Source organism: Ammospiza caudacuta, chromosome 2 (genome assembly GCF_027887145.1).
Source record: "Ammospiza caudacuta isolate bAmmCau1 chromosome 2, bAmmCau1.pri, whole genome shotgun sequence".
Taxonomy (NCBI): domain Eukaryota; kingdom Metazoa; phylum Chordata; class Aves; order Passeriformes; family Passerellidae; genus Ammospiza; species Ammospiza caudacuta.
The window spans coordinates 41,973,049-41,996,772 of NC_080594.1; the positions used below are offsets into that span (position 1 = coordinate 41,973,049).

Sequence of the window (23,724 nt, forward strand, 5' to 3'; positions counted from 1 at the left end):
TGTTGAAACCACAAGTAGGAAAGATTTTTTGCTCTTATGTCCAACTTGTCCATTAAGATCTTGAAGAGAGCAGATGTCCAAAATACCTTTCTCACTTTTAAATCTCACTCAAATTGTTGTCACAGTTGGTATTGCTGTACTTTAATAGGTGTTTGCCTCCAGGGATAGAATTCTCAGTGCAGGAGTCAGCATTGAAGTTCTGTACCTGTTGAACTGCACAGCTGCTTTCTTTGGAGATTGACAGCTATAAATGCCCAAGACAAGCATAAGCTGATGAGTGGAGTTTTTTTCTGCTTTCAGGCACCATTCCAAAAAACCTTTTTGTTAAATTGAAATTTATAGCAGTTGGACACTGCAGTTTGTTTGATAGCCAGATCATCTTGGGGTTACTTCCCATGTCTGTCCTTGGTGCCCTTCTTGTTGGACTAATGCTGAATTCGTGATCTTGTATGAGTGGGATTTCTGAAGTTTTCAAGTGATCAGATTGTGGCATGTGGCTTTGGGTTTTTTGCTTTTGGGTAATTTGTTTCCATAGGGTGCTTGTTTTTTTTAAACAAGATAAAGTGTTTTAGTTCCATCATGTACATGACTATGCCAACATAATGCCTGGGGTTTGGAGAGTGCAGCATGAGTGAAACAATGCCTTGGGGAAAATGTGCTGCTATTTGAAGCTAACAGTACAGGATTGAGATTTGATTTTTGTGCAATAGCCAAATGTTAGATTGTTTGCCCAGTACTGCCAGTTTTAGACCCTCTTTGTTCCAAGAGGTTAATGTGTGGCTTTTGATTCTTCAGGATGATCTTGCTCTTGGCCTCCCAGGTAATATTAGAAATAATTTTCAGTCCCATTGAAGCTAGGACATTACTGGTATTCAAGAAAGACACACAATAAAGGGCTATTAAAGACTTAAATAATACAAAAAACCTGATTTTCCAGCTTATGGAGACAGGCAGAGTAGTAGGATATAGAACCTTTCAAGAGCAGCTTATGCATTTTGTTGAGAGATGTTGGGAAACTGTAAAGCAAGATGTAAAGAAGATCCAAGGCTTGTTCTGACTGCAATTACAGCTAAATAACATGTCTATTTTAGACTCTATGAAAATGTTGGAAACTACAGTTGCAGATGAAAAGTCAGTTCCAATCCATCTTCAAGAACAAGCAGCTAAAATCAGAATGGAAGAGGCAGCTAAAATGAGAATGGAAGTGGAGAAACAGAAGTGGGTAAGTGTGTTTGTATTTATTTTTACCTCAGTTGTGGTGTAAAAAAACAATTTACAGAAGATTTTAAAATATTTCAGGTTATACAGCAGCTATAGGTACTCTTAACATTTGAATTTTTACTGTAACATTTTCTATACTTCTCAAAAATGATGAAGCTGTAGCTGGAATTTAGAATAGATTAGAAAACCCCAGTTTCTTCAAATCTAACAGGTGCTGTAGGCAAGGGTAGTCATGGTTAAATTAAAATCACAGTTGTACATTAGTATCTTTGTTTTATAAAGGAAGGGTATAGTCAGCAATACATAACTCTGAAAACTTTATTTACCCTGTGTAATAATGTAGGAAAGTCTGTGAGATTGTGTTTAGAGTGATAGGAAGAGCATGCAAACCTTGAGTAATTTTTTTTTTTGGTTATCTAGGAAGCAAATGCAGGAAGCTTTTTGTGTCTGGCAATGCTATATTTATTACATGTAGAAAATAATTCCTTTATGCATTGTTTAATTAAATCTATTGTGTATTGTGTTTCACTGTATTTTAATTTTTGTTGTATCCCTAGAGACATACCAGCTGTTATGTGGTAGGTTTAAAAGAAGCTGTTGGAAAAAAGCAGAATTTTGGGTCTACGTGCAGCCTTCAACTGTAGAGTTTAAGTTCAGAAATCAAGGAAACAAATTTTGACAAAATAGTAATATTTTAAAAAAAAACCAAGAAGTAACAGATCCTTTGTGAAAGTGTGGCTGCTTTTTTTAACCTTCATTTTCTGAGGTTGCTTTTCCTGACATCCCATTTCAGACTGTTATTGAAGGCTGTTGTCCACTTCATCTTTGCCAGTACTTTGAAATTTTTCTTTGCTTCCCTTCTAAAAGCACATATGCTGTCACTAGGTGTGGATCTAAGTGAATTGTAGCTGATAGGTACATGGAAAGAGAATAAAAATAAACAGACTACTTCAGAGGTTTATGGAGTGCTCTCAAAAGTGGTTATACATTAGCTATTTCAGGAGCTTTTGTAAAGCTTGAATTAATGTTTAGATGTGTTGAACTCTGATGAAAAACTGAATAAAATGCAAAATAGATTTTTCAAGTAAGTTTAGGAAAATGGCTTCTTTTGCAGTCTTTGGAAGATGGTAACATCTTGAATGAATTCTGATTTTATCCATTTTATTAATTGGAGAACAGATAATAATGCAATAATAAATGGACTCGGGGATTGTTAGAAATATTGAGCCGGTAAAACAAAGTTATTCCTGTAGACTTTGAAACTACTTTTTAAGGTCCTGTTGCAACTTGGTAATACCTGTCACCAGCAATAGAATTTCTTCTGTAATTTGGAACAAAAGTTTGTGTGTGGTGTTGTGTGTGAGCAGTCTGGTTTCTTTGTCATTTGGTTCTAGAGATTCCCCCTCATTTTTCTTTTGATAGAATGAGGAAATAGAGAAACAGAAACAGGAGCAGCTGGCCTTGATTAAAAAAATTGAGGAAGAGAAAGCTCTTTTGGAGGCTGATTATCTGAAGATCCAAATGCAAACCTGTTTGGAGCAGGCTAAGAAAAAAAAGGAAGAGGAAGAGCAAAGTCAGCTGGTGCAAAGCCACAGTCTCCATTCCACAGACCAGCAGAACCAAATGGAACATAAGGTGAATAATAACAGAAAAATGTGTGTGGGTTTTCATTTACTATTATTATAAAAATAAAGAATGCCATTTACCAATTTTGAACTATATCAATTAAGACAATTTTTATTTTTTAGGCTGTGAGTTAGAAATTTGTACGTATTAAAGCTTCTTTTTCTAGTGTACAAGCTTCTATTTCACATGGTATCACTGGACCCGAAGGAGTGGCATGAATATGTGTCAGAGGAGGTTTAGGTTAGATTCTGTGGTAAAAGGTTTTTAACCAAAAGGATGGTTGGGCACAGGACCAGCTCCCAGAGAAGTGGTCACGGCACCAAGCCTCTCTTGAGTTCCAAAGAGTTTGGACAATGCTCTCAGATAGATGCTGTGACTCTTGGGGATGGTCCTGTGCAGGACCAGGAACTGGACTTTGATGACCTTGTGGGTCCCTTTCAACTCAGATATTCTGTGATTTTGTGATTGTCACTTTTGCTGTTGTATTGTCTCTCTGTAGTTCAGGGGGCAGCCTTGATAATTGTACCTGTTAGTAAAATCTGGTTATAGTCACATAATGATTGTGCATATAGACATAACCTTTTTCAGAAAGGTAAAAAAAAATCATGGTGGGAGGAAAAAGAAAAATCTACCTCTGTTTACATCTCAAACAGCTGCTTAAAGAAGAGAAATTTATGGAGGATGTTGAAGGAAAGTAATTTTGTTATGTATAAAATCTTGCTTCACTTGCACAACCAGTACTCTTGTGAGCCTGATTGCCTTGGAAATGCAGCTACACTGGCTCATTGCTCCCTGAGTTTGCAGGGTATATTTACCTCTTTAGGCTGAGCTGCTGTAAGCACCATTGACTTTGATGGTGTGTGCAGAGAGAGGCTGTAGCTGTGGGCCATCTGTTCTAGAAACTCCTTTAGCTTCATTGCCTCAGGCTGAAATCTCACAGACTTCAAACATGGTGGTACCCAGTAGCTTCTGTAAACTTACATGCAAGAGCATACAGCTTAAGGCTGATGCCATAATAGTTTTCTGTGAGTTAGTTGTATATGTGCAATTAAAATTATTTTATTTTGATTAGACTGGAAATACATCAGAAGCCAGGAGTCCAGGAGAAGACAGTCATAGACAGATGATACATAATTTTCAGCAACACCTTCTGCAGCAAAAAAGGTAAGTGTCTTTATGGAATGTAAATTGTCTTTATGGAATGTAAAGCATCTTTATTAAATGTCTGTTCAAAGTAATTTCAATGGCCTTGATTATTGAAATTGCTGTTTCTTTTTGCGCTGCTTTGAAAAGATTAATGTTTTCATTCTGTTCAGGCTGCACAAGCAAACCATTGAAGAAGTTAAAAAGAATCTACAGGAGTATCAGAATACACTGAGGCAAAGGTACCTGTGTGCTTCTGAAACACCTCTGAGCACCAGGGAAACAAAGCCCATTTGCTTAGAGCTGGTCTCAGAGCTGCCCCTACAGACACAAGGAGCGCAGCCAGCACAGTACCAGGCATCAGAACAAGTTCATGCCCAAGAGTATGTGCGGTCATTGCCTGTGTTTTCAGGAACATTGGGTATGTTGGAAAAACCATCTTCACAGAAGCAGCAAGAGCAAGTGCATGATATTTGTCCTGGAAAATCAGTGCAGTTTTCAGAAGCATCAGATCTGAAGCATGGAGGGTTTCACTTGCCCTGTGACTGTGCTTCACAGGAACAAGTGGGAATATTTGAAACTGCCAATAATCGCATCAGAGAACTGTTCCAGTCCCATTTACCGTCAGGGTCAGTCAGGAAAGAAGTGACTGCAGTAAGAACACAACCAGAAGCACACCAACAGCACTTCAGATTTGTGTTGCCTGCAGAAAGTTCCTCTGAGTCTTCAGAAACAGTACACTCTAAAGAGTTACCTCAGAAGATATCTAACTATCGAAACAAGACAGAAGCTGGAGAAGAGCATCTATTTAAGACATCCGTCATGCCAGCCACAAAGAGATCAGCCTTGGCTAATTCTTTAGCCTACCAGCAGGGATCTGTAGAAAGCAGCAGCAAAACATGCCCTGATCAACCTCTCAGTCTTTCTGAACCCACAATTCTAGTGCATGAAGAATCTAAAGCTCAGGGTGTTGAAGAATTCTTGATGTCAAAAGCAGGAGATGCATCATCGTTAAATTATGCTGGTATACTGAGCTTAAGGGACAGAGTGTTGGCCTCATCAGAAAGCATCCAAGCTCAGCAAAAGCATTTGAAAGAATTGCAAGAGCAGCTAGATGCACAAAGAGAAGCTCTTCTTTCTAAACAGAGAATACAAGAAAAACTACTTTTACAGAAGCAAGATAAGTTGAAGGAACAGATGCAGAGACAGCAAGAGGCTTTGAAACAACTTCTAAACAAGCAGGTAAGCTTTAGGAGCACTTTGCATAGGTAATCATCAGTAGGTGATCAAACCTACAAGTCAATGCTACATTGTACCCCCATGGAGTGTTGATAGTTTTAGGTGATTTCCCATAATGAAAATTTCATTTAGAACTTGTGATTTCTAATCAGCTTTTCCTCTGTAAAGCTCCAAGAGCACAGTTTTATTAAGTCCAACAGAAATACTGTGAAGGTCTGTGCTTGGTCTCTGAACATAATGCCTATTGAAATTGTTGTCTGAAATACCTTGTAGATAGAGTTTTGTCTTCATATCTGTAAGTGCACCTCTATGTGTTAAGCAGCCCTTGTATTAAAAATACATAAGTAATACCTGAAAGGATATCATAAGCATCTTGAATGGATCATTTTTAAAGCTTGTCTTTTTGTGTGTACCCACTGTGAAACTGGTTTGGCTGCTGCAGACTCGAGTTGTAATTTGCTTGTTTCTCAGCAACAGAAGAGAAATCCAAGTTTATTTTTGAGCTTATAAAGAGCCTCCTTTTGCCTCTCCTTGTGTTTTTGGGGTTTTTTTAAACAGAACCCATCTTAGAAGAATAACTGTTCCCTATAGTTCCTGTCTTTTGATTTTGCAGTTTCCAAGCAGCTAAAATTCTTGAATTTGGGAGCTGAAAAAGTAAAAGCAGACTTTTTGGGAATTTTTCCTGTTAAAAATGATGACTACTCTGATCTAATCTCACAAAGGCCTTGAAAATTTAACTAATGTTTGAGCACATTAGGTTTGTAGAGCTCAGTAAAATACCTCCATGTCCAAATGTTTTTGTGAGCTAAGCAGATCTGTATGGTATCCTGCATAATTGAATTACTTTCTCAATGTGCTCAGTGTTGTCCTGCATGGAATACACACAAGAGAAAATGCTCTTTTGATAAATGAGTATAAATATAATCTTATATAAAACCGCTTCCTCCCCTCTCAGGTGAGACATATTTGCCCAAATGAAGAAATGACAGAGGTACAAAAGCCTGTCAGGATTAAGACAACTGACTTCTTCCAAGTCTCAGAAAACTACCAGCAAGAGAATTGTGGCGGGAGTGAATTTCACGGAAGTGAAACAATTTCACAGTGCGTTGGCCCAGTTGAGCAAACTGGTAAGGTTGTTGTTTTTCATTATAATTTTTTTTGCTTTACAGCTGAGTTGGAGTTCTCTTCCATCTCTCCAAGTTATTTGAAGAGTGTGTGTGTTTGTGCACATACTATTGCAACATACTAAACTTTGTTTTGCAGAACAACCTGAGAAAGTTCTGTGTAGAGAACAGAAATGGAGATCTTCCAAACCACCAGTGACAAAAGTCAAGTTAGGTGTTGGTTTGGAGCAGCATGAACTTAGTATTATACCAGAGGTAGACACGCCGAAGAACTGCAGCCTCTCTTTGGCAGGTAAAGTATAAAATATGTAATAAGTGCTGTTATGAGTAGTAGATTGGAGAAATATAATCTTTGAGATTATTAGGAAATTATAGCTGATACTGTTGCCTTTCTTAAAGTATAACTTATACTGGCAAAGTTGTAGTTCAGAAGAGTTTTCTTTTGTTAGTGTCTGTCTAGAAAAACATAATTTAAACAAAATTTAAACACCAGGAAAAGAAAATGCAGTTACTCCATGACCTGAGTTCCCTGTTGATAATTCGTTTGGGCAGGATTTGTGTTAATAGGCAGTTTTACAGTAAGTCTAAAGAGAAGTTGGTAAATTTTGTTTAATGGTTTACTTTTTGATTATACCAAGTAAGTGACTGTGAAATCTTTCAAGTAAGGTGTTAGTATCAAGCTTCTACAGAAATTTTTAGGCCATCTTTTAGAATTGTTTTTTCTAGTTAAAAGGCATGTTGCAAAAACTTGGAGAGCAATACAAATTTTATAAATATATTTGTTACAGTCGGCTGGCAATGCTTTGCAATTCTTTGTAAGGAACATTATTTAACAAGTACAACAAACTCATGTTTTCTAAAGGTAAACATTTAAATTTTTTTCGGTGTCTCTTCACATCTAAAATGTAATGCGTATTTTACAAAGCTTTTTATGTTGTGTTCTTAAAAAGGCTCAGCAGAGCAATGTGAGTAATTATAGGCCCATCTGGCCTATTCCTTGCAAAATAATGAAACAGCTGATATGGGACATCCTTCAATTAAAGAAAAGTAGTTAATACTAGTCAGCATCAGTTTATGCAGAAGAATTCTTGTTGGACTGATTTGATATCTTGATTAGATAAAACCTTCCCCAACAAAACTTGCTGATGGAAGAATATATTTATGTTCTCAAAAGCACTTGGGTTAGGAACTTGAACTTTAGTAACTTAAACTTAGCTGTATAATACTGTTAAGATCCATAGCTGATTTATTCTTGTATTATCAAAGCATTGGTAATGGTAGGTAGTAAAAACTTGAGATTTTTATTGGATTGGGTGGCCAGAAAGGGCTGTTTTGTGGGCTGGGTTGCAAAGAAAGACATCTTTAAACCAGAGCAGAGAAGCTGTATTACCTCTGGATCTGGAGAAGTTACATTTTTTGCAAGTTTTCTTGGACTTGCTGTGTGAAAAAATTAGTTTGAGATTTTTTTGAAGAAATACTTTGGTGGAGTTAGGAATTAGTTTTTGAGAAGTCTATGGTCTGCATAATCTTTCAGCCTGTATAATGCATAGACTGATGTGATATGGCTAAATTCATTAAAATGGAGACCATAAAAATTCAGCAGTGTATTTCTGCAGAATAGAATATGCATCTTAATGTTCCTCATGAAGTGCAAAACACTTCCTTTTTATACCTAAACTGATTGCAGGTGTTTTAAATCCAGATAAAACAGATGATGGTTTTAGAGAAACTGCTCAGATTTCAACCTCTGGGGAGTTTGCATGTGTGAAACTTGCTCTTCATGAAGGTATCTTTCCCTCAGGCATAACAAGCTATGAAGGAAAAGCCTCCAATGAAAGTCCAAGGCAAACTAATCCACCAGGAAGATTATTACAACAATTGTTGATGATGGCTGCTGAAACTTCATGTGAATCAGGTGAGGAAATCCTCTCCCTTCAAGAACACCATTCAGCCATTCCACATTGCTGATTTTGACTGTGTTTAGTTGTAGAATATGACCTGGCTGTTAAAGAACCTGCAGTGCTATTTAATGCCATTGAATTTTGAGTATAAAAAAGGATGTTTCAATAAGCACTTGTTTCAAAATGAATTTTTGTCTTTAGGGTTTTTGTGATCCATTACCATTCTGGTGACAAGTCCACATTGCAGGACACTTCATTGCTGGTCAACAGTTTCTTGTCCAGGGCATGTGCTTTTCATCTGTAACCTTTAGAATTGTAAAGTTTGCAGGTATTCCAGGTGGGAACCTATTTTGGGTAGACCAGTGGCATTCCTGATTCAGTACCCAGTGATTCTTGTATTGATAGAAGGGAAACCAGTGCTTAAAAAGACTTCTGGACTGTTAATGTGTTGATCTAGATGTCCATTGAAAGATCAATGTGTATAAGAAATTACTTAAAAATATGGTTGAGACAAAAAAGAGAAGGCTGAGATCTTATCAGCTCAAAAAAACTTGGAAAGAACAATGTCTTAGGTGTGACAGACACGAAAATTGAGAAATGTAGAATATTTCAAATTTAAAGACGTATAAGGTTCATTGAGTCCGACTCCCTGCTTCTCCCAGGATTACCTAAAACTAAACCACTGCCCAGTTGCTCCTTGAACTCTGATGGCCTTAGTGCTATGATCACTTCCCTGGGGAATGTGTCCCAGTGAGTAACCACCCTCTCAGTGAAAAACCTTTTCCTAATGTCTAGTCTGAGCTTGTCCTAATGCAGCTTCATCCCATTGCCTTGGTTGGTGTCAGGGAATTATTTTGTATCTGCAGTTTCTGTTTAATTAGGCAGTTGTGACTTATCAGCTCACAGTGCTTTAGCCTTGACTCTCAGCTTGTGAGACTAACACAGTGCTAGAGCTGAGCCAGGCACCTGGAATTCTCAAGTAGCTGTGACTGCTCTCCTGTCTAGCAAAAGTCTCTGCATAGCCAGTATTCAAGAGAGGTCCATTCTGCTTTGACCTTTTCTCATAGCCATCATAGGCTTTTCACATGCTCCACTGAATATGTCAAAAGGAGCAGCAGTGTAATATTGTAAGGACTGCTTTAGCTCTATTGTTGTCTGTCTATGAAGAGCTTTTACTGAACAAGAATACCTTTGAGAATTGGCCATGTTCATAGGTGGCAGAGTTTTCTGATTTCATAAAATAAAACAAGTTGGTTTGGTTATCAAGAAAAAAATTTTGTTATAAAGTTTTGTGAATGTTCAAAATAATTTTGTTACAAGGACATTAAAACCTACTGAACATGTTATGGGTAACTTGACTGGCTTTATAAACGAACAAAGATGACTAGTTTGTAAAACATTCACTAAAGCAATCTGAAGCTTATTACAAGATGACAGTGTTGCATGGTCCAGTACAGTTTTCAGTATCCATCTAAAGTATTACTGGAGCTGCAGAGGAGTTCTCAGAAACTTAGCAGCTTTCATATGCCCATTATTACAAGCAGTACAGCTATGTAGCATACATGTCCTGGTTTTGCCAGAAATTTCATCACTGGCCCTAAGCTTTAATTTTTCGTTTTGTTTGCATTGAGACATCATTTCCAATTCAGTCAGATTTACTTGGAATTGGAGTTGTTTTGAACAAGTACATATAAGCTCATTTTCCTTCAGCTGTCTCTTTATTTCTCAGAATGCCCCTTTTGAAATATATCTATCTTTGAGCTTCAATTATCATGAAAATATTTTGTCTTAACAATATATGACAAAAAGACTTGTATTTTTATGAGTGAGTTGTAGCACTGTTGCTAGAGCAGCTGTTACCAAATTAATATAAAGTACCTTGGTGTAGTGCATTTTTACATTATAGACTATTGTATATGAACCATGCAATAGTTTATGTAAGAGGATTAGGAAACTATGTGAACATCTATATTAAAAGAAGAAAACCCCAAAGCTTTCTGTGATTATGTGTTTAAGAGGATTGCCCTCTTGAGCAGATCAGCAACCAAAGTGCCAGCAATAATCTTGAAAACATACAGGCTGTGAGGTTCTCTCTGGTACTTTCAGTAACTAGTGTGGTAGTTCAGCAAGAAAGTCTACAGCACCTTGCACTTTAAATACAGAGTTTCTGAAGGGAAAATTTAAAGTGTATTAGGTTGTTGCTTATGGTTTTTTATTTAATTTGGTTTTAAAATATTGTTTGCTACTTGATTCTCACCAGAACATGTTTGCATTTTTTTCATGTTTTCAAGATGTAATTGTATCTCTACAGGTAAGAGCAAATGAGTGCCTTGTGTGATCCTTGACCTTGTTCTTTGAAGTAATGTTCTTGCTGGTTTGAACCTTTGACCAGATAATATAAGTCTTTACAACTTAGGAGTTGTACTGCTTTCATGATTACAGAACCACTAGATGTGTACAAATCCCTAGTCACTGCTCACATGCTTTTTAATATCATAAATAAAAGATGAAAAGAAAAAGTTGATAAGTCTGCTTTTTACATGCAGATGCTTTATCAACAGAGGTGAGTTTCCTTTGATAGGAGACTTGCCTTGGGTAACAGGCAGTTTTTTTGAAAAGTCTGTAATTAGCTGCCTGTATAATTTGCCTCTCAAATTTAAAGGCAGCCGTGTCTGTAAGATGGTTCTTGAGGATTCCTTGTGGTTAGGGGGGATGAATCCCTGTGCTTAGTACTGAGTGGTGGCAAGTGCTACACAAAGTGACCAGCTGGTTGCAGCCAGAGAACAGGTAACTGAAGTGATGTTGCCTTGAGTGCCACCAGTGAGTAAAGTCTGAGTTGCTCTTTTACATGCCACTGATGCATTGACAGGATGAGTTGGGAACTTTGGACACTTGATGTTCTTCCAATCCTATTTGGCTAGATTGGGCCAATAGAATTCAAACTGTTAACAGGGAATTACAGAGTAACCCTGCAGCTGAGACAGGCAGTTTGATTACATAAACCTCATTTCCTTAGCAAGTCAGCCTGCAACTAGTGACTAGGTTTGATACATACACCTCTTCCACAGTCCTCCTTGAGGGATGCACCATCAGGCTTGTCTCTGTGTGTGTCTGCAGTGGTTCCCTTGAGCAGTGTTCCAGATGTGACTATCTTCATGTATTGCTACTGTGTACAGGGATGTTATTCCAAGCATGACTTTATTTTGTGATCCAGGCTAACCTAAGATTTCAGTTTATCTTTAGTAATCACAAATAGTTGTCCATAATTTGGCATTTGATTAACAGACTGCCTCTTCCATTACCAGTTTAGCTTCTGTTTGTTTCCTTGTTTGTCAACATGTCTGGATTTGGAGTAAGCCCTGTTTTTATATTGTCTTCACTGAGTGATTGGATTTTTGGTCATTTGTATTTCAAATTGCATCCTAAAATAATTGTTGCTAGTTTACTGCCATTCCTCTTGGGGGGAAAAATAAGCATTTGAGATATTGCAGATTCAGCTTTTAAACATAAATTCTTTGTGACATTGTGGTGGCCAGAAAGTTAAAACATGAAAGTCCCATGAAAGTTGATGTCAGGATGCTGTAAGAACCTTGCACTATTATTTTAGAGGAGGGAAAAAGACTGAAAAATCTTCCTTTATGAAGCACCAAATACAGGATTTTTACAGATATTAATATAATAAAGTCATGCACATGAGCATGGATTTTTAATTAAATAATTTGGTTTGTAGCATGAAACTGATACTGTTCATCCCTGGTATTAATATCATAAGAACAGTGCAGGTTATTGCAGTTCAGTAATGAAATATTTGTAACATAGCTGTCCACAGAATTTATATACAAGAGATTATTAAATGCTTGAATCTCATCTCTAGTGTGTCCTGAATTACTGCCTGTCCTGGTGATATTCTAGAGAAAATAAAATAACTTCTTTCAGAAAAGTATCACTAATGTTGATGGAAAGGTATCAAGAAATGGAGAATTGTGTGGTAGCTGGCTCCAGCATTTACCTTTTTATTAAATTTAAAAATAAATAGTCTATTTCTAGTTTCTGAATGTCTGACAGCCATTTCTAGACACTGCTTCTTGGTGTTACTTTAGGTTTAGCAATCTTTTGTGCTATGCATTTTTTCTCCTATGGGGATGTTTACATAGCAGTTGATTAGATGATTGCAGTTTTCATGCTTCTTCAAGGAATTTTCTTGAAGGCCTTGCTCATTTCCAGCATCCTCTGTCTCCTGTATCCTGCTCCAAGGAAGAGGAGCAGACTTGAGCTGAGTATTTGGCCTCTAAATAAATGTGTTTTAGATGTATTTCCATTTATGTTTTGTACTTTCTCCTAGATGTCTACTGGATAATAGTGACTATAAGAAATCTTGGACTTTTTTTCCTCTCCCTGAAATGAGGTTCAAAATGTTTCATGTTTATTGAGCACACAATCTTTATTATTGTCATATCATATCAGTCCATTACTGTTGTTGCTTTACAGAGGAAACATTTCCCTTTTTTTTATAGTATAAATTAGAACAACCAGAGTTTGCCATCTGGTAAGAAGCTGAGTTTCAGCATACACAAAGTACAAACCAGTGTTGGGATTCAGAAAAAAGTTAGATCTACTTAGGTAGAGAGTCTTATAAAAGTTGGGGGTTTGAAATGTCTGTCTTCAGCAGCCTTTTTAGAATTGGGATAAAACATGCCTACTTCACTTGTGTTTAATTTCAGTTTCATACTTGGCACTTCTTTGTTGAAAACTATACTGGAAATAATAATATGTATTTGTTTGTGACAGTTAATTAATAATCATAGAATTGTCAAACTTTGAAGGTGCTTATCAGCACTGAATGCAGAAATTGCATTTGTTGGGTGCTGCTGTGGTGGATTTTTTGCAGATACTGATCTTACTTACTTTTATGTGTGAGAGCATTATGGTAAGAGTGACTCAGTTCCATGGTGTTAGTCATGCTATAGTTAAGCAATTCAGTTCTTCTGGTTTCTCTGACTCACTTAGAATGTCTGCTTTTCTTTGTAATCACTGTAATGGTAGCTTGTAAAGGATTCCCCCCACTCCAGTGACATGATTGTGATAACACTGGCAAAGCCACGTTTCATTCTGCTAAGCCAAAACATGAATTTCCAGCTCTTCCTGTCTGCTCTGTGGTAGTTAGAACTTATAGGAAGGCATGTCAAGGACCACAGGTCACTGATGAAATTGGTGGTGTGGTGCAGCAGAAACTCCTGTAGGTGAAAGTTGTTAAGGCCGGGCAGAATCGGTGCCTGAAGGGTGAGGCCAGCAGCAATGGAGTGTTACTGCCCTCTGCTGTGCATTGCTCGCTGTGAACTCGAAAATGGCTTTTTGTTCCTCATTGCTTCTGTTGCTTTTGTGTTCAGCCCAGTCCCAGGACTCTCAAGTGTCTCAAGATTCACCAGTTGTCGCTGCTGAAGGTGGAGAGAGACTTAGAACAAGTTCTGGACCATCACTGGGGCTTGATAATACGGTTGGTCATAACAAAATAATCATATAACTCACTCTTTATTTTGTGGTGTAATCTTTCTTTTTCATATTGGGTGGCTAAGAGTGGGAGCATATTCTAAATGCAGCAGTGAAACAAGTACCAAGTAAAGAGATAACCATGTTCATACAGCATGGGATGCTGTTGCTCCTCAGTCAGGGCACACAATGGGTTACACTCAGCTTCCTGAGACTCCTTTTTCACAGTGCTGCTCCCCAGGCAGGCCCAGCTGGGGCTCGTGCTCTGCCTTCTTCCTTCCCAGGTGCTGGACTTTGCCCTTGCTGAGTTTCATACCATTCCTGTTGAAGCAGCCTCAGAGGTCCTTTTGGATACCAGCACTGCTGCTCAGTGCATGGGATGCTCTTCCTGACTTAATGTGTCTGCAGATTTGATAAAAGTGTGGTGTCACCTCCTCTGGGTCATTGCCAAGTACAGAATGCTGTGTACTTGTTCCCCACCTCCACAGTGTGTGTAACCCTTCAGTCCCTGACTTCTGAGCCTGATTATCCAGCCAGGTTTTTACCCTTCTTACTGTCCATCCATCCAGGTTGCAACATCCAACTGGGATCATAGAATATTGTGAGACTGTTAAAAGCCTTGCCAAAACCAGCACCAGTCTCCCTCCTTTCTCTCCCTCAAATATTCCATCAGTTTGGTAGCAGATAAGAACAGTATTTAAAACATGCTGTGTTATGACATGGATGTATAAAAGTGCCTTGGGATGTAAATGTTCTAAATGTGTATGTTAAATACACACACACATATATATAGTAGTACGTAATGAAAAATGTGGCAGAAGGGTTTCCTAGATTTTTTATTTTCCTAGGGCACATTTTAAGTCAGAGTTTGAGAAGAACTGTTCACATCTAATTCTTCAAAATTCTTCTTCGTGACTTTATAGAGCTTACCTTAAAATTAAAGAAGATAATTTTGTATATTTTAGTTTAATTTCATAGAATTAGATTTTAAGTCTCCTGTATGCAAAAAGCTCAATATTGAAAGTACTTATAAAGTTCATGAATTTTTAATGTTTTGCATATATGTCCCTCTGAGATCCACAATTCAGCTGAAGTGGGTCTGTGATGAGAAATAGCCAAATCTGACCACCAGAAGATAAAACAATCTTCTAGGTGTCATGATTTGTATGCAGTTCTGAGAGGCTTTATGTGAGACTGAGTGTGTGAATGTGTGTATATGAGAGAGAGGGGAGGGGGCTGTTGGGGGTAGATGCCTGGGACATGGGGTGTGAATGTGTTGTACTGAGCAAGGATGAATCTATATTTGCCTGACTGTGCAAAACATGAAGGCTCCTACACTTGAACTGAGCTCAGAATAAAATGTGTGGGTTTACAGCTTTACTTCTGAACATGTGAATACATGGTAATAATAGGTGTGTTATTTTATCGTAGAAAGTGCCAGGTTCAGAGGCTTTCATGCAACGAATACCCTGTGATGGAACTTCAGCAGTTTCCACTGGCACCTTTTCAACCAGTGAAATGTTGAATGCAAGCCCTGTTGACACTGGTGGGTGTTCAGGTTTTGTTGTTCTTTTGTTGTGAAAAGAAAATTGTGGTTTAATTTTATGGCAAAATGGGTCAAACTCACCAAAGTTCTTCTGAAATAAGCTTATGTCAAACTTCATCAAAGGTTGATTAATACATCTTACAGAGTTGAGTATAACCAGAATGTTTTCTTAAGTGCTTATGATTTTTTACTTTTATAATAATTTAATATTATTGTACATCTGCTTTGGCAAAGGATATTTTGAGTTTTATTATGCAGCTGTAACACTAGCAGCTTTCAAGCAGCAATTTTTGTTTTAAAAATTATATTCACATGATACACTTATAAAAGTTTCCTAATCAATATATATCATGAATTATTGCAGAGCTATGTTTGTCTTGCTGTTAAGAGACTTGTTGCTTGTCATCACCATTATTCTTAAGGACTTATTTGTGAAAATGTCATTTGAATGCCATATTGACTTTTAATAGTTTTCTAGGAAATATGTGTTCTTACTAGTTTTTGTCTAGAGTCTGCCTCTTGATGTTGTTAGTTTTTCATAAAAACAAAACCAATTCCTTTATAATAAATATATAAGTGCTCCTGACAGTATTACGTATGAACATGGAAGTGAGTTTGAAATTGATTAGATAGTGACCCTTGGATTTACTTACCTTGAGGCTTAATATTGAGTTATTCTGACATGCATCTGATTTCTTAAGAAATTTATGTATATGTGTTATTCTGTGTTTATCAATCAGTTTTTGAAGATTACAGTTTTTATAGCCTGAGATTTTGATGGCTCATTCTAACCCTAATTTTTCAAATAATGTTATTTTGAGTAGTAAGCTTTCTAACTCAAGTGACACATCTGTGTTTTATTGATGTAAGAAAGCTAAAGTCATTTCTAAGGTAATTTTCTTGAAATTTTTCTTCTCCATTCTTTTTTTAGTTGTGAAAGAAAAATACCGTTTTTTTTCTTGAAGAAAAATACCAGAATTTATTTGAGTAAATAAATTTTTCAAGTCTAGATGTGTCTTCACCATACACTCAGTGCTTAGTAGTGACCTTTTCTGGTAGCTTTGTGCAGTTCTTCTGTAAGCTTATAAATAATAATGATATAGAGTAAGAAGCGTTGGTGTACTGTTTAGGAACATGATTTTGGTTGTCTTGATCCCTCAGATTTCTAGTGTTGGTATAAAGCAATTTCTGTTTGAGCCCAAATAAAACCACTGTGGGGTGTCAGGAAGATATTTAAGATCACAAGAATTTATATGCAGTAGGAGGTAAAGGCATGTGAGTTAGCATAAAATAGCAGTATTAATTCTTTTCTGATGTTATTTCAGTATTTCCTAAGTCTTCATTCTGTAAAAATGCTGTGTACTGACTCTTCTTTAATTAGATATTAGCAACTTGCATTTGTGAAAATGTGTGGTAAGGTTTGTAGGAGCGTTGACAGGAGACAAAGAAACAAAAGCCCAGAACTCTATGAATATTTCAGGATGCTAAGCACTGTCTTTTCAAATTATGTAATGCAAGTGGTTTGTATGCATAACATCTAACTTATTATTTCAGGATTGTCTTCTGATAGAAGAGAAGGTGGAATTGTGAGAGAAGCAGGAAGCCACCCTTGGAACTCCTCACTTCCTTTTACCTTGCAGCAGAGGCAAGAGATCTTGTCTGGAGTGTCTGAAAGTCAGTTGTCTGAAAGAAAGATGTGTTTTTATAAAGAAAACCAGATAGAGCAGATCTTGGGGAGACCTACTGGGAACTTGGACTCTCACTCAGAGGACAATACACATTTCCGAGGTATTCATTATTTTATGGCATTTTTGTGCTGCTCTCTGATCATATAGAATGAGGAGCTTGCTCAGTGTTAGGCATTGGTCTCTATTATTTATATTCAATTTACATTTTAAAGTCGGTAAGAATTCTACATGCAAGAATTCAATACTTTGATGTTCTTGGAGCTTGGTGTTAGATACATGTTCACAAAGATTATCTAGTGCAGAAACAAAAGGACTGACCAGGTCTCTATCAATTCTGTGCAGCTTCCTGCCGCTGTGGCTGGGGTGCTTGCTACCTGTGCCATTTTTGTCACTTGTTTATGCACAGCTTTCACTTCAGGAGGGTACAGAAATACTATATAATACTTCATTGTTCACAAGGGGTTACATAGTTGGTGAAACTCTGACTGGCTGGTGGAAATTTTATGCTCTCTAGAAAAATTTAACCATTCATTAAAATTAAGAACATTGTTGTTAGTGATCATGAAGATTTAATTCAAATCACTTCTTCCTGGAATGTTTGAAAACCTCAAATCATATAATTATAGATTAATCTAGACCTGGAAGAACCTTCTAGTTAAGTGACCCAAATTCTCCTTCCTGCTCACAGAGCAGAGCCAACTTAGACCAGGTTGCTTACAGGCTTGTCCAGGCAAGTTCTGAGTATCTCCAAGGACAAAGATTCTATACCACCAAGCAACATTTTAATAACTTTCTTCTTTCTTGTTTTTTTTTTGGGGGTTTTTTTTTTTTTTTTTTTTTGTTTTTTTTTTGTTTTTTTTTTGTTTTTTTTGGGGGGTTTTGGGGTTTTTTTTTGGTGTTTTGGTTTTTTGGGGGGTTTTGGGGTTTTTTTTTTGGTGTTTTGGTTTTTTGGGGTTTTTTTGTTTTTTTTTGTTTTTTTTTTGTTTTTTGTTTGTTTGTTTGTTTTTTCTTTTTTTGCATGTTCGAGGAGACTGCATTTTCTTTAAACTGACAGAGAACAGATTCAGATTAAATACTAGGAAGAAATCAATCATGGTGAGGGTATTGAGGTGCTGGTACAGGTTGCCCAGAAAAGTTGTGGTTGCCCCATCCCTGGAAGTGTTCAAGGCCAGGTTGGATGGGGCTTCGAGTAACTGTTTAAGAGGAAGGTGTCCCATAGCAAGGGGTTTGGAACTAGATGATCTTTAAGGTTCCTGCCAAACTAGACCATTCTAGGATTCTCTGTACTGTACCTCTTAAGAGCTAATAGACAGCAGACATTTTTGTACCACTTCCCTCACCCCCCCAGTTCTTCTTTTAAGATTGAACAAACTCAGTTATTTAGCTGCTCTTTGAACATCGTGTGCTACATCCATCCTCTAATCATCCTTGTGCCTCTTTATTGGTCTTTTTCTGTTGTGAGTTTTGTACTGAGAAACCCATACTACTTTTGAGGCAATCTCACAAGAGCTGAGCAGAGAACTTACAGACTTCACCTTTTCATTTAAAGAATAATAAAATTGAATCAGGGTAGCACTTTCTTACTGCTTTTTATACCTGCATTGTTCAGAGTCAAAGAATTGGATGCTGTAACAATTTCATTTTTCAGCTGGTATTTGTATACCTGCAGAATTCTATAGGCTTTATTTACTACTTATAGGAACAACTCATGTTATGTCCATTGTTGGAGGTTTTGGAGGTTTTTTGTTTGCTTTTATTTTGATTTTGGGGTGTGAGTGATGTTTGTTTGTTTTTAAAATAATCTCTTCTCTTATAGCTCTAGAAACTGAACTCTGTTTTCCTGAAATGGAGGGACCTTTTCCAAACTTCCATCACCAGACCTTTCAGCCTTTGGAACCAAGTGTTGACTTCGATACATCATCATCATCATCCTGTTCTCAATACAGAATTTCCCAACACAGTAGAGAATTTACCAAGGTACTGCAGAAAAGATTCTGGTGGAGGAAATGCTTTGGCTGAAGATTTTTGTAAGATTTAAATGCATAATCCCTATACAATTTAGAAAAAAAACACAGTGTATTTTTTGTATATGTAGATTGCTGGTTGTAGCAGATACATAATCTAAAGATCAAAAACTACCTTTTTCGTTTTATCCTTTATATTTCTGAGAAAATTAATCTTAAATCAGTTTTCTTTTATGCCGCTAGAATTCAGAATTTCCTACAGAAAGTCCAGATGTGTCTGCATTTCTAGAAGAAAACTCTGGTCTGAACAGACAAAGAAGCAGTCTGCCTTCTGCTCTTGAAGCAAATGGGCAAAACATTTCATCAGAAGAAGGGTCGGTTAGAGAAAATGTTACTCTAGGTATGTTCACTGTAGTTTTCAAAATCAGCTTTGTGCCAGTGTATAATATATAAAGTATTTTTATAAAGTATATAAAAACCACAGCCCTTGGTGTGGGTTTGAAGTGGGGGCAGATCTCACTCCCCTCAGCCCTGCTTTGAAATGTGTTAGCTCCACTGCACTCTCACACGCAGTCTCCTCCACCACCTTTAATGGGAGAACTCCTAAATTTTTTAAAGTTCATTTTATAAGCAGTTATGACTGTGATACAAAAGCAGACCAGGTATTCAAGTCACTGTAATGGATATTATGTTACTTATTCCTTTTGTGATGATTTGGTTGGCAAAGAAATGTCAACTCTGGCTGAAACTGTCCTTTTTCAAGTATTTGTTAATGTATATCCATTACTTTGTAAGTTTGAGAAAGGTAAGGAGGTCCCAAAAATTGATATAAATTTTGTTCATGTGGTAGAGTCTCTCTGAACTGAGTCATTTGTCTTTTAAATACATTGTGTTCTTCAAGAAACAATTCCATTTTCCTTTCCCACTGTTAAGTCACAGCTGTATACTGCACACTATGATTTTTGGTTTGATTACAGAACAGCCTTATGTCTCTACAAAATAAAGTGGAGGATACAACAGCAAGTTTTGAGCTACAGTGAATAATTAATTTAGTGGATTGGAAGTTTATGATTAGGTTAACTGCAGCTTATAGCAGGAAAAATTTTTTGAGATGTGCAGTTAAATTTTAATTAACTTGATATTTCATGTAATTCTAAAATTTCCAAATGCAGGTAGTAGCAATCTAAATATTTCTGCAGCAAGAATCAGGTGTTTCAGTGTTTCAAGATGCTCCAGCAAAAAGCTGAACAGGAACAGGAAACATGGCACAATAGTTTAAGTAATAGATGTAGTTATAATGCAAATGTTATTGGTCAGTTATATTTGTGACTTGCAAAGTAATAAAAAGTGCTAGAAGAGGCTGACACTTCAAGGTGTTGTGATTGCAGTTACAGCAAATGGGATTTAGGAAGCTCCATTCTAACTTCAAACTATTCTGTTCCTAAATTGCTTATAGACAGAATCTTTGTGGTTTAACTGCAAAATCTTCCCATCACTTAAGTGCTTTCATAATCCCAAACCAATTATTGTTGTGCTTTAAAAGGAGGGAAAAAATAACATAAGCAACAGCCTAAGCAAGTAAAAACTGTTTTAGATTGTTCAAGGAAGGCTAATATGCAAGTTCCTCATGCAGAGAATTTTCTGTTGATGGCTGATGTTGCAGTGTAATTCTCCCCTCCCCATTAACTGCTGTTTATCAGCAGACAATATTCTTTATTCATGTAAAACTAGATATTTTGTGTATCAAAGAATGCAGAAAAATATCTAAAGGAAGCCATTAAAGGTTTCTGTGGCACTTTCCATGTGTATAAAAAGCCTGGTGATAGCACAATGCTGGAGTCTGTGTAAGCAATACTAGCAAACTTAGGACAAAAAAAAAGTGATGTAGACAACACTGTTGTCTGTTTGGCACATGTTGTCCTGCTGAAATGCCTCCCCAGTAATTAATGTTGATACCCAGTCTTTCTCTTTGCCCAGCCTCTTCTGGGAAAAAATGGTATCTTGACTTCTATGCTCAGATAAAGAAAAATAATTTAGCTTGCAATACTGTACCTTGTAGGAACAGTAGTCTCTGTTGCAGTTTGAATGTTGCTTTCTTCTTTGAAGATTTTCTGCCCAAGTAATGGTTTTCTTTCTGGTTTAGAGACTTTGTTGCAAGCCCAAGAGAGACTCAGAGGATTTCCATTTACAGAGTATAAACTGTAAAATGTTCTGGCTTCCAGTGTAGCTATGTCAGCACCATCACAAAGTCCATCCCTAAACATAGTCTAAGAAGCAGCAAGTGTTGTTTATTGAAGTTTTGTGTACAGTGGTGGAATAATTTTCTGTAATGTTAATGGTGTTATGTTTGAGGAGGCTTTAGCAGTTTTTTAAGCAAAATGTTTCTTCCTTTCTACTAGACTTCTTGTTATACATTACCAAAAAGTCTTCTTATAGAGAGACTTAAGGTGTAAATTCTGTTTTGCTAGCAATAATTTTGACTTCTGACAATTTTCTAAACAGGATCTGAAGAATCTTTTCACCCACTGCAATTAGAATCTACTCTGAGTGATGACTGTCAGAATTCTGATCAGCCAGGGGATGTGAACATTGTGTCACAGAGACCTTTTGAACAAGCGCCTGGAATTAAAAACAGAGGCAATGAGAACTGTGTTTCACCTGCAAGTGAATATGAAGAGCTGTCAAGAAGTATGAGATGTATTAATCTCCAGTGTTCAGTGGAAGATGTGCAGAACAAAAGTCTGATTCACCTGGAAGAGCAAAAATCATTTTATCAACTAGATCCCATACCAGTTCCAATGGATGAAACTTTCCCTCAGCAGTTAGTAGAAGAGACTGTGTCTTCTGAAAAATTACCTTTGGAGGCATTTGATAAGAAGAAGGATGTGAAGCTTCCTGAAAAATCAGTTCATGTAGATGAAGTAAATAAAGCTGTGGAGCTGCATTCTCAGTGCAATATGGACGTGAAGGAGCCAGATCAAAGCTTTCCAGAAGGACAAGAATCTCTGAGGGTTCTCAGAGAAACCAACTTGGAAGACTCAGACATCCATTTGCACCCTGTTGTACAGCAGAACAGTTCTTTGTTCCAAGGACACGAAAAACGTTCTCATCCTGTGCCCAGAAGCTCATGTCATATTCCAGTCTGGGTGAGTAGAACAGATTTCCAAAAGCAGGGGTTTTGTTGTTGCACAAAGTTCCTTTAGGCCTTTAATATCTGAAAGCTTGGCAAATGTTGGTTTTGCAGTTCTAGTTCCTGCTCCTGGAGTTTTGCCCTACTCCTTCTTCCAGATCTTAGCCCTGAGATAACTAGCAGTAGTTTAAATGAGCTGAGTTCCCACAATGGTTGGAGGAGCTGTAGCATCCCTACTGCATCTCCTTCTCTTAGCACCAAGTGATAGAGCTCATGCAGCTGGCTCCATTTAGAAGCCTGAAGGAGGCAAATAAATTACCCAAAGCATAAGCAAACTTAAAGAAATAGCATTGATGTAGCTTTAAAAAAAATTTCCCTAGAATTAAGTAATTTAAGCTTACGGAGAGGGGGAGTTTTTGTAGTTGTTTGATTGCTTTGGGTTATTTGTTTCAGTTTTTCAAATTCTGATATACAAATGTTCTTTCTGTATTTAATTTACTGCTTGGGGCAGGTTTTCTTTTTTCTATATGTTAAATGAGCTTCCTTTTTCTGACAACAGATGTTGCTATTGCTGAAAATACTGGGTTTTTAAAAACTTTTTTCCTTACTAATGTCTTGATTAATTTATTTTCTAGGAGACTGAGTCAGGGCATGGTATTATGGAAGAACCTGAGCTCACTCTGGTAAGCTCCAATGACAGTATTGTAGAATCAGACATTGAACATCCTAACCAAGAGAAAATGAAGGAGGATGCAATGGATAACTCAGCATGTGTGGATCAGTCTGAATGTAATGTTTTTACTGAGGTGAGCATTATCTAATGTGATTCTGGTTTGAACTTAGTATTAATCACAATAAGGAGAGGCGCCCCTGTAGCAGTTAATCCACTGTTGAAAAACAAGCGGTTGTTGTGTTCTCCAAGTTTTGTAACTGCTTTGGATCATCTTGGCTTGATGTTGTGTTTTCCAGACAGATCGAATAGATCCTAAATTTGGGATATTTCTTAGTTACTACTTTGTCATACTAATCTAGATAGAGTTTGGGAAGACTTGCTGCAAAAAACAAAACCATCTTGCTGGTGTTTGCAAGACTGAACTCTATCTTACTAGTTGAAAACTGAATGAGAGTGTGGGATAAAATGACAACTACGGACTAGACAGGAAAAAAAAGGAGAATCCCCTCACCTTGTGAGGATGGAGCCATACCAGACTGCAACAGCAGTTAGAGGGAAAATGAATCAGCTCTTCCTAGCTGCCACACTTAATTAAACTGTGGTGTTCTTCTTGCTGCTTGCTTCTGTAAAGCAAAGGCTGTTGTAAACTGCAGAGGGCTGGGCTGTAGTGAGACCATAGTTTGGGTGGTGAAGCACTGATGTAGAACCAGTGTCTGCAGTGTAGAACTGAGTCTGTTAGATGTACAGATTAGATCATGCACTAATTGCAAGAGCCATCTGGAGAATTGTGTCTAAGGATGGGTTTTTATCAGGTAGCAGATAGATGGGTGAGGTGGAGGTTGGCAGCTGGAGGCTGTACTGCTGCAGTGGGTGTCACCTGCCTCTGGAAAATGGGGGGAAAAGACAGAGCAGGAAGAGGGCGATGGGGAGAACTGAAGAGAGCAGGAGGAAAGGAAAAGAAATTGGATTTGCAGACCTGTAT

General features: G+C 37.3%; 1 protein-coding gene and 1 non-coding gene across 2 annotated transcripts in view; both read left to right on the plus strand.

Moving 5' to 3' along the window:
- CEP295 (centrosomal protein 295) overlaps positions 1-23,724 on the plus strand; it is a 43,635-nt gene that overhangs the window by 16,079 nt on the left and 3,832 nt on the right. The window contains exons 11-24 of the mRNA XM_058825451.1: positions 1,092-1,222; positions 2,644-2,856; positions 3,920-4,011; positions 4,164-5,232; positions 6,185-6,356; positions 6,493-6,645; positions 8,155-8,268; positions 13,642-13,748; positions 15,173-15,287; positions 16,842-17,075; positions 18,792-18,952; positions 19,183-19,339; positions 21,442-22,085; positions 22,705-22,875. Of these exons, the coding sequence (XP_058681434.1) occupies positions 1,092-1,222; positions 2,644-2,856; positions 3,920-4,011; positions 4,164-5,232; positions 6,185-6,356; positions 6,493-6,645; positions 8,155-8,268; positions 13,642-13,748; positions 15,173-15,287; positions 16,842-17,075; positions 18,792-18,952; positions 19,183-19,339; positions 21,442-22,085; positions 22,705-22,875 (3,533 nt within the window). The remainder of the gene's footprint in view (positions 1-1,091; positions 1,223-2,643; positions 2,857-3,919; positions 4,012-4,163; positions 5,233-6,184; positions 6,357-6,492; positions 6,646-8,154; positions 8,269-13,641; positions 13,749-15,172; positions 15,288-16,841; positions 17,076-18,791; positions 18,953-19,182; positions 19,340-21,441; positions 22,086-22,704; positions 22,876-23,724) is intronic.
- Positions 14,838-14,921, plus strand: LOC131555007 (small nucleolar RNA U2-19). Its single transcript, XR_009274502.1, has one exon. It is a non-coding gene; the product is annotated as a small nucleolar RNA U2-19 (small nucleolar RNA).